At 39.5% G+C, this 11,672-nt stretch overlaps 1 protein-coding gene across 1 annotated transcript in view; it reads right to left on the bottom strand.

The window, feature by feature from the left end:
• Positions 1–607: 607 nt before the first annotated feature.
• Positions 608–11,672, bottom strand: part of RORB (RAR related orphan receptor B) — a 197,025-nt gene continuing 185,960 nt past the window's right edge. Inside the window, exon 10 of the mRNA XM_061132259.1 lies at positions 608–770. Coding sequence (XP_060988242.1) covers positions 615–770 — 156 coding nt within the window. The 3' untranslated portion in view covers positions 608–614. The remainder of the gene's footprint in view (positions 771–11,672) is intronic.

Genomic DNA, 11,672 nt, shown 5'->3' with positions numbered 1-11,672 from the left:
GGTAACATATAACACAGAAGGTAAATAACATAAGAGCGCCTGACTGAACCTCCTTTGCTAGTAGGTATGATATTTTAAGCCACAGTGCATGTGTGTGTATAAGTAATAGTCATATATAATATTCTCAGATATTATATACTTATCACATACCTGCACAGTGCTTTCCAAGACAGCTACAGATTTACACATGCATCGCCTATCTAAAAACATAGAAATCAGTAAGCCTATTAAGTGGAATTTTCTTAAATTATATTTGAACAATCAACAGGAAAAGTAATCATGTAAAGTACTGCTCTGTTCTTGTATATATCTACAATAAAATTCTATAAACAGTTGTTTCCCCAAACATACCTGAATAAAATTAAAAAAAGATAACACCCAGTGTCCTATATTTGTATATTTATGGTCATTTCAAAAACAAACAAACAAATAAAAGAGCCCCACTCAGGTGCATATTTACATTCTTCAAACTGTAGCGGTGAAAAATAATTCTATTAAGTGCAGGACATTCCTAATGTTGTAGTAGTGACATTTTCCTTAAGTCTTCATGAACACATTGCTTTTGTCTTAATGGTGATGCATTCCACGACTATGAGACAGTCCGCTTGTCGCCTTCATTTGCAGACGGTGGCACAGTCAGGATTAAACAGCTCCTTGTACAACGGAGGAAAGAGTGTATTCACTATGTCTGGATGCGATTGCTTAAATACCTGCAGCTTCTCCCCGTGCAAGTTGCAAACTGCTGTGATGGTTGGTATCTTGGCTATTAGCTGCAGAGTGGAGAGACAGGGAAGGAGACAAAGAGGAAAGCTCATTAGTGCTCTGTCTCCTGAATCAGTGTCCTTCCTGGCCCCAGATGAAGGGAACCGACTTTGGAAAAAGATGTTCAAAAAGAAAGAGGGCTCACTTTCAGCTTCTCCTTTAGAACAAAACAAAACAAAACACCTTCCTCCCCCACTCTCTAAAGAGAAAATAAGGAGAAGGAAAGAAAGCAGAACCAAGCTTCCCAGTTCATTGTTCTTATAGAAAGTATGTATGGAAGGGAGTTTAGTCTAATCATTAGGAGGAGGTGCTGGCTGGGCAGGCTATCTAGGTTGGAATCCTGGTTCTAAAACAGCTAAATGGCTGTGTGTCTGTGACACCCTCTGCGTCTCAGTCTCCTCATTTGTAAAATGGACTTACTCGTAGCATCTATTTCATTGAGTTGTTGTATAAACCAAGTGATGAAATTAATATGAAAGTGCTAAGAAGACTGTAGGCATGAAACACAATTAGCAAATATCCTTATCTACCATTTCCCATAGATTTTTAAACATGAATGTCAGATGTTTAGTTTTGGAAGATGACAGTGTTAGAAAGGTATAACATAAACCATATGAGGTGTAATTCACAGTGATCTGGACTGCTCTGCTGTCAAGGTCACTAGCCTGCCACTATCTTTCTAATCCTTTGCCACTTTAATGCATAAAATGAAACCTATATTTAATCAAGGGAGAATTTGGGAGGTCACTGGCACTCAGCTTCCTTGGAGAGGTGTTTTAAAAAGTCATGGGAGAACATCCACTTATTTATTTTTTTTGAGAACATCCACTTATAACTGTTAGGTTTTGATATGTTAGTATCATGTAAGATATAATTTTTTTTAATTTAATTACCCAGAAGACAGTGTTTTAATCATTTAAAATACCCACAGTTTGTTAAATGCTATATATGTCTCCAGGTTCTGGACAATTCTAGCTTTTAACACACTTATAATTCTGAAACACTGAATCCATCATTTAGTGTCAAAATTGCTTAAAACTAAGTATCATTGTGATCAAATTACTATGGGAATAAGAAATACTCTCATATAGATAATACTATTACAAAAGATAAGCTTGATAGTTCATATAGTTGACCAAAGGTACACTTGAAAGCAATGATGGAATAAAATAAACCCACCTAATCACCAATTAGGCTCATTGCTCTCCCTACCCTATTCAACAATAAGAAACCATTTCAGCCTTTGAAGTAAAGGAGGAAATAGATAATTAGTTACTTTGTGACTTTTCAAAATCAGAAATTTCCACTCTTTCATTAACTTTCCTTTTAACAACTAATGACTGTATAACCATACTACGAGCCATTTAAAAATAGCACCAGGATTAGAGCTGTTGACATATTCATTAAAGGGATCTAGACCACACAAAGAAGTCTGGGGTTCAGAATTTTCAGTTCACTGCTATTTAGTCATAGGGATAGAAATGATAAAAAAAAAAAAAAACTGTAGAATCTTTACAGAATGGATGTTAAATTTTAGACTGAGAATCAGGACTTTTCAACATTGTAAGGTACTTAAACTGGTAGCAGACACTTCTACTAGACACCAGAATTCACTAAACAGTAGTGATATTGCTTATAATCTATGTGGGAAGACAGCTGAATATGACCACAGTCAAAAGCAGACTGAAAAACTGCAGTGAGTGCCATGGAGGAACGATGCTAGGAGAAGTGGTGGATAATAGGATGCTCTGACTTCTTCAAGGCAGACACTTCTGAGAAAGGGCCATTTAAGCTGGGTTCTGAAGGGGGGGAGAGAGAGCTAACCAGATGCTGGGGCTGGGGGTGTATAATATGTTCCAGGATCATATGCGGTATTAGAACTAAAAGAAGTTCAGTGTCCCTGGAGCAGTGGGTGAGCATGTTCAAGGATAAAGCTGGGGAGGCTGCATAGTCAGGTTATGCTAGGTCTCACGGTCTCTGTTAAGGTCTTTGGAAGAATTTTAAGAAAGATGATCAGAATCCCATTCTGAAAGATTTGATTTGAATCCTGGTGGAAAGCTGTGTCTTTTCTATATTTTCATAGGTAAAGAGTGTACAAATGTCCACTCAATAGAGTCCCTTGGGAAATTATTCAAACTTTCTTAACCAGCTGGTTCACACAGAAGGAGACTGTAACAATTTCGGAACACTTCTTGCACATTACAATTCTCCCTGAAATAGCTACCGAATGCACAGAGGCTTTGAAAGCTTTCTATAATCATCTGCAGTTGAATTGATGATGTGCAGAGTTCCTAAAACACCCAGATGCAACTCTGTAATGCGTGTCAATCTTTGGTGTGCACAAGAATCGCTGGGGTGCTTCCTAAAAATGCAGATTACTGCAATACACTTGTAGGGATTCTGTTTCATGAAACCTAGATGTGGAGCTCAGATTTCATGTTTGAAATACATATCCTGAGGATACTGGTGCACTGGGTCCATAGAATAGACTTTGAGAAGCAGTGTTAAGAGGTTCAAATCTTATAAATTTACAACTGTTTTTTTAAAATTGACAAGTAAATTCTTTATAAAAAAGAAATAGTCCTGAACTGAGTGTCAAGCTAGCTCCTTTTCTGGAGGCTGATAAGAAATTATCATGTCTAGAGAGGGAAGGTTTCATTTTCTTGGTTCTATTACTTTGGTGAGAGACAAGTAATGAAATTTCCTGAGTTCCCTATGAAACACAAATACTACATAAAGAGGATTAGTCTAGTGATAAAAATATAGGCTTTCAATGAGCCTGACTGTCTGCGTTTGAATCCCCGAGTTGCTCTTTACAGTTGTGTGATCTTGGACAAGTCACTTAACCTATTAGCTTCTTTATCTGTCAGATGACAATTATGACAGTCCCTACCTCAGAGAGTTGTTGTAAGGGTTAAGTGAGTCAATATAAACTGTCTATGACAGTAATGCTTCCCTCAGGGAGAGAAATAGTCAAGGTCATGCTTGTTCAGCCAAATACCATGGAGGACAAGAAACCAGCTTAGCTCCTAACCAAGCAACAAAAATTGATTCTTTATATATTGTATGTTTGCTTCCTAGACGGCTCAGCAGTAAAGAATCTACCTGCAATCCAGGAGATGCAGGTTTGATCCCTGGGTCAGGAAGATCCCCTGGAGGAGGAAATGGCAACTCACTCCAGTATTCTTGCCAGCATAATCCCACAGACAGAGGAGCCTGGTGGGCTACAGTCCATGGGGTTGCAAAGAGTCGGGCATGACAAGTGACTGAGAACACACACACGTATTGTGTGTTGGGGTTTCCCCAGATAGCTCAGTAGTAAAGAATCCTTCTGCCAATGCAGAAGACACAGGAGAAGTGGGTTCAAACCCTGGGTTGAGAAGATATTATGTACTGCAGCTGGGAAACCCCCATGTCGAAAGGAGCTCAGAGAAGCCTCAGCAGCAGTTGAAGTTTCAACAACTTTTTAAATAGCCGGGGTGGTGATCTAGAAGCACTTGGAGATGGAAACGGTAGTTGATTTCAAATCATCATGATATTTCATCATGTTTAAATAATCCCCATGGCAGGAGTAGACAGAGGGTCTAGAAAAAGGCATTTTCACACTCACCTACTCATCTCACTGTCTTATGATAAACATTTCTTGTAAGAAGGAAGCTTCAGCTTATACCTACAGGGGTCTACAAGAAGAAAAATAGCTGTTTGAGAAGAGAAAATAATCCTATGCTTCTTTCCAGAGGGTGGTTTTATGAGAAAACCCACAATTTTATAATTGGCACATTTGATGTTGAAAAAAGGGAACTAGAGATGCAAAGGTGAAAACTAGAGGTCATGCTCATGTGGGCTTTCAGGTCATCATGATGCCCTCCAACATGAAGCAGGAAGTCAACAATGGCTTGATTAAAGCAGAAGAAACCACAGAAGCACTGATAGAGACAGAAAATATCCAGTGAGGCTGCACATACATTCGTCTTCTCCATTCACTCTTTTTGGAGTTTTTGTTTAGCTAACTCTAGATATTTGGCCTAGACTTCCAACACTGAATTTGAGGTATCTGTTCAGGACACAGCCTCATTCCATCCTGACATCCATGCTGTTTGGGATGTTTTCTCTACTCCGGGAATGGCAGACTAAAGTGGAAGCAGACACTTGCTTCAGCTGGGATTGGAATCAGGAATCAGACGGAGAGCCAGCAAATTACTTTCTAAATGTACTTTGTGAATTACTTTCTAGTGACCTAAGGAGCTAAGAGCTAGCCATATTTCACCAAGACCAGGGAAGCAGAGAAAACTGGTATTCAGAGAGGGAGAAGAAGAAAGCAGGTATCTAAAGAAAGATAAACTTGTGAGATGAAGAATTCTGAAGGCTTCCTAATTTCTTTTCCCAGCATTTCCTGAATGGGGGCTTGATTTCTGACCTTAGGTTCCATGAGATTTCTCTCCACTAATTTTATTATTTTCTTCTTGCTTTTCCTAGTGGGAGTTGGTTCTTGTTCCTTGTAACTCAAGAGTCCTAACCAATACATCAACTTGCAACTTCATGAGTGGGGAGTAACATCAAAACCTCTCTTCTGGAACTTCCCTGGTGGTCCAGTGGTTTAAGGCTCAGAGCTTCCATGGCAGGGGGAATGGGTTCCATCCTTGGTCAGGGAACTAAGATACTGAATGTCTTGTGGAATAGCCAAAAAACAAACAACACTTCTCTTCTTCTCATAGACTAAGTCTGACAGACAATCCCTAAAATTTCTGGGTGCGGGACATATAGTGTATGCCAGCAAACTATAAATGACTAACATGAGTTGAAATAATCTGATCTCTCTCAGGGATTCCTCAAGGAAACCACTCATGGGCCAAGACTGTGTATTATGTTTTGCTCCCTCCCCTGCATCTGGCACACAATACATACTCATGATACATGTAGGCTGAAGTAGAAAACTATTCCCTAAGAAAGCTATTTCTTGAGAACTGATTTGGAATTAGAAACCCTGGATGATCTGTTGGACTGTTTTCTGTAATCTTGCCTCTTCTTGCATTATTTTACAGGGTATATCCTACTTGAGGAAACCTGAGCAGGGCTTCTGGGGTGCTTGGTCTTACCTGGGCAGTGGTTACACTGGCTTGTTAATTGCATGTTGATTCATTGAGCTAAACACTGAGGAGTCAAGAACTTTCAGCACGTATGTTGTTGTTTAAGAAAGTACAGAAAATTTAAATGGAAAACAAATTCCTAACCAAATATGAAGGGGGATGGGGAGGCTCAGACCACGAGGCCACATCATCTGAGCAGGGACTCAAGTGGTGACTGGACAGACTGCTGTTCAGGATGAAACTGATGAATCCCAGGCCCACCTGCTAGGAATTCTGATGTGCCATCTAGTGTCCTGCACAAAGAATAAGCAGGCTTCAGGCGTAAACATCCCATTATTAATCATGACATAGTCTCTTTTGATCTTACTGAGAAAGCAATGAAAATCATTGTAAATGACCCTTGGCAGTTTTCACTGATCTCTCAATCAGAGTTTGCTTGCTCCATAGACTCTATCTATGAGTCAACAGAGCTGTTTTTGTTTTTTTTTTTCCCTAAATCTGTATCCTAATAGTGCTTACTAAAGTGAGAGTGACTAGGAGTGATTTCTTTCAGATAAAAATCTCAATTATTAACACTGTAAAGTAGGGCTGTGTAAACAACCTTCCCTCATATAAGCTTTTATTTAGAAACTTGCTACTGCTACAGTAGAAGAATTCCCCTCTCTGTATTGATGATAGTTTTGTTGTTCTGCCAGAAACAGAAAGCCTAATGGGAATGCTGACCCCTGGATGTGGGGTTTATAAACAGTGTATGCTTTGGGACTAGAATATCACCCTAAATTCAGTACTACAGTGCATAGAGTACTCATTGGAATCTGTAAGGCCTGGAGAAATCTGTCCATTTATTCACTTACTGTAGTGGCAGAACATCTAAAGAATCCTTGAAACTACTGCACAGGACTGAATACTGGAAGGCAAAAGAAGATGCTAGGAGGAAACTTTGTTTTTCTCTTCTTGAGTCAAAGAATATTATACTGAAGGGACCTTAACGACCATCCAGTCCAACCTCCTTATTTAGGAGACAAAAAAAAAATGAAGCCCAGAGAACAGATGGGCTGCCTCCCCTAGTCATATGGGGCTTAAAAATATATGTGTATATATGCATATACATACATACATACATATACATATATATGCATAGTAAGTGATAGTCACTCAGTCATGTCCAACTCTTTGTGACCCATGGACTGTGGCCCGCCAGTCTCCTCTCTCCATGGAATTCTCCAAGCAAGAATACTGGAGTGGGTAGCTATTCCTCTCTCTGGGGGATCTTCCTGAACCAGCAGTCAGATTCTTTATTGTTTAAGCCACCAGAGAAGCCCATATATGTATATACATGTTTAGTGGCTCAGTGGTATCTGACTCTTTGTGACCCCATGGACTGTAGCCTGCCAGGCTCCTCTGTCTATGGGATTTTCCAGACAAGAATACTGGAGTGGGTTGACGTGTCCTTCTCCAATATATATGTATTTCTTTTGTAGGCTTTAGTGAGAGTGACCAGTGTTATCTCATTTCCTCACTTCTCAAATCCGGGATCCAGCCAAAGCTAACTATTATTCATAGTCTGCATACAGCTTATACTTTCTTATATATATATATATATATATATATATATATCATTGCCCCCATCACTTGGAATGTCATACTTCACCTCCCTAAACCTGTAGCTCCCATCCTTTGAAACAGTATGCATTCATCAGCGATTAGTTCAAATATACCCATTTCTTGGATAAAACATTTCCCTGCGGAAACAAAGTTTCTTCTGTCCACAGCAGCTACAACAACAGTGCTTACATATTGGTTATGAATCATGTACCATGCTTATATTTTATCTCATTCAGTCCTCAAAATAACCATATGACATCAATACTATCTTTAATCACATTTTACAAACAAGAAAACCGAGACACAGAGAGGTTAAGTCACATGTGCAGAGTAACTAAGCCAGTTCTGATGGTTCGTTATATATATGCTACATATTATCATTATGATCATGAAAAGAGGAAACTAGATTATTTGTTTTTACCCCAAACAAAAAAATAAATAAACTGATTAATACACAGGGGTTGAGAACTTTTAGTTAATGGATTAAAATTCCTGAATTTAAAATCCTCTCCAGGTCCAAGTTTGGTCAAAGCTATAAGGCATTGCTACTTGAACTTTAATTTCAGGAACTGGGCATGCAGAAAGTGTTTTGGAGACAGTTTTTTCCAGATGAAATCTAATGACTATGTCTGAACCCTGCACCTCACTGGAAGCCGGCTATACCTGTTCAGGGTCAAACTGGCTGGCAGTATTAACAGTCTTTGTTAATAATCTGCACAGAAGCAGATCTACCCCGCTTACTGAGGCTATAACCCAAACCCCTGGACTTGAATACAGCAGTTGCATATGTGCACATTTTTCTGGAGGTAAGTTTCATACTGTGCGCCCGATTGCCCAGAGAGGTCACTCTTTTAGGGGTGTCATGGAGGCAGAAGAGCTCCATGGCTATGAAGGTGAAAGAAGAAATTTCTGAAAATATGAAAAGTATCTGTGGTTTGGTGGGATCGTTTTCCTTGGATTTAGGTAAAACTGTATTTCTTTTGGAGAGCATGGTTTGATGAGAGGGTGTCCCTATATGTCAATGGTGCCATTGTCCTTAGAGTATGAAGGCAGTCAGGAACTCAAGAGACTTGCCTGTCCCTTCCCTTTCCCCAGTACAATTGAACCTGAGACTTAGACAAATGGAGTGACTTATGCAAAACCACATGGTCCAGAGCAGGGAGAAATGAGATCCCAATTCTCTTTCCATCTCATGGTCCCTCCACATTGGTTCACATAGTGTCAGTTGCTCAGTCATCGTCGACTCTTTGTGATCCCATGGACTGTAGCCCACCAGGTTCTTTGTCCATGGAATTCTCCAGGCAGGAATAAAGGAGTGGGTAGCCATTCCCTTCTCCAGGGAATCTTCCTGATCCAGGGAATGAACCTGGGTTTCCTGCATTGCAGGCAGATTCTTTACCCTCTGAGCCACCAGGGAAGCCCCTAGTTCACATAACATCCTATCAAATGATGACCGTTACAGTGAAAGGTCCACACAGAAACTCAATATCCACACGTGACCAGTGGAAGCAATGCTTTGTCATTTGACTCCAGTGAATTTTATATAAGAAATTATCCTTTCTAACACTTTCTCTGATTCTCAGATTTACAACATTCTCTTTCCATAAGAAAAGAACCGAATGGATATAACTTGACTTACTGTGGTGTTCGTTTCACAACATATCAGTTCAGTTCAGTTGCTCAGTCATGTCCGAGTCTTTGTGAGCTGGACATGACTCTTCACAACATACACACATATTGAATCATTATGTCATATACCTAAGCCTAATATAATGTTGTATGTTAATTATACTTAAAAAATAAAATAATTGTATACCTTTCCTACTAAAGATGGAAAAAGGAGAGTTAAGCTGACTTTACTTGGTGTTTTAATTTTTTTTTCTATTACATATTTTTAACTAAAGAGTCTCTTGATGAAAGTGAAAGAGGAGAGTGAAAAAGTTGGCTTAAAACTCAACATTCAGAAAACTAAGATCATGGTACCTGGTCCCATCACTTCATGGCAAATAGATGGGGAAACAGTGGAAACAGTATCAGACTTTATTTTTGGAGGCTCCAAAATCACTGCAGATGGTGACTGCAGACATGAAATTAAAAGACACTCACTCCTTGGAAGGAAAGTTTTGACCAACCTAGACAGCGTATTAAATAGCAGAGACATTACTTTGCCAACAAAGGTCCGTCTAGTCAAGGCTATGGTTTTTCCATTGGTCATGTATGGATGTGATAGTTGGACTACAAAGAAAGCTGAGGGCCAAAGAATTGATGCTTTTGAAGTGTGGTGTTGGAGAAGACTCCTGGGAGTCCCTTGGACTGCAAGGAGATCCAACCAGTCCATCCTAAAGGAGATCAGTCCTGGGTGTTCATTGGAAGGACTGATGCTGAAGCTGAAACTCCAATACTTTGGCCACCTGATGCGGAGAGCTGACTCATTTGAAAAGACCCTGATTCTGGGAAAGATTGAGAGCAGGAGGAGAAGGAGACGACAGAGGATGAGATGGTTGGATGGCATCACCAACTCAATGGATGGATGGACTCCGGGAGTTGGGATGGACAGGGAGGCCTGGCATGCTGCAGTCCATGGGGTCACAAAGAGTCAGACACGACTGAGCGATTGAACTGAACTGAATTTTTCATCTTCAATTTTTCTGTCTCCTTTCTACCCCCAAATACCTCAGATCACCATCAGGATACCAACCAAGTAGTAGAAAATGGTATAAGCACACAGGTTACTGTCTTGGGGAAGTAATAATCACCATGTCACAGTGTATTAGAATTGATGCAGTGTATATATCTCATTTGAACCTATACTTTTCTAAAGGAATTGGAAATTATAAACTTCATTTTACAGATGAAAGAACCATGGTTTTCTGATAAGATGATGATCCCCTGAAATGGAATAGTTTTTGTCTAACTCTGGATTTTAGGGTGGTAAATATGGGGACCAAAGTTTTTGAGAGATCCAAATTCAGGAAACATTCTTCCTGCCAACATTAACTAATCAGATGCATTTATGCATACATGCTACACAGCAATTAGAGAGACAGGTGCATATATCCACATTATCATCATTTCTGCCCAGTGTATCTGAAAGCATGTTGAAGTTTTGCTCTTACCTGGGAGGAAGAGCATGGGATTTGTCCTTGCCCACGTGGTAAGTGACAAGTTACATCAAAGAGAACTATCACTCTATGGTGTAGAAATGTTCTTCCTAGTGATGTGTTAATTTTAGCAAAATTTACCATAATGAAGCAGCATATTTAACTCATGGAGGTTTTTTTATGGCAGTACTCTGTAAGTGCAAAGTAAAATCTGATCGTATCTCCAGCAGAGTCCCCCTTCCCCCCCTTTTAAAATAAAGAACTTCAAGAGCAGAGTGGGAGAGTTTTAATGATAAAAATATAGAGTTGGTTAACTATCATCTTTGAGGATAAGCTCTACTTCTTAGTTGCTTAACCTCTAAAAAAACTCCAATTCTTAAGAAATTTAAGATACCTTAGGATCTAAAATAATGCTAGATATCATTAGAAAACTCCTTATTCCTCTTATGATCATTTTATGTTGGTACATAACTTCTTCCAGATTCTTCTAAAGGATCACTATTTTTAATTAAGTTGAATTGTGAATGAAATGGAAAGCATTGTGCATGCAGTCTGCCCTTGAGATACTTCATTTTGAAAGAATCCCAGATTAGAAGTGAGGAAATTCGAGTTGAAGGAAAATTTACAAGGCATCAGTCTAATCTTCTCCTCTGGGTAGGGCTGTCATTAACAACATATCGGCAAGGAGACAAGGCAGTATCTCTAAGAATCTGACCAATGACAGGGACCTCACTCCACTCAGTGGTCTACCCTCTGTTCAGCAGTTCTCATCATTTTATAGTTCTTCCTTATTTTGAATGAAAATCTAACCATTCTTTTGTCCAGACCAGACTCCCAACTGGTGCAAAATCTCCTCTTTCTTCACATGTGATTTTTGAAGACTTGTCTCCTTGCTTTTGTTCTTCAGATAAGCACCCTCAGTTCCTATAATGTGTCTTCCTCTATCTGGGGTTCAGACCCATCAATATCATCCTTGACTAAGAAGTTATTGTCCTCTCAATTCATTATAGTTTCCTAGTATCCCTTTTAAAATGCACACCCGAAGTTTATGTCACCTTTGGTAACCTTCAGACCTTGTTGCTGATGAGAAATGTTCCTTGCCTTATGTGACTAGCCC

The sequence above is a fragment of the Dama dama genome, chromosome 29 (genome assembly GCF_033118175.1).
Source record: "Dama dama isolate Ldn47 chromosome 29, ASM3311817v1, whole genome shotgun sequence".
Classification (NCBI taxonomy): Eukaryota; Metazoa; Chordata; class Mammalia; order Artiodactyla; family Cervidae; genus Dama; species Dama dama.
The sequence above is the reverse complement of the archived record's forward strand: the minus strand, read 5'-3'. Positions and strand labels throughout refer to the sequence as shown.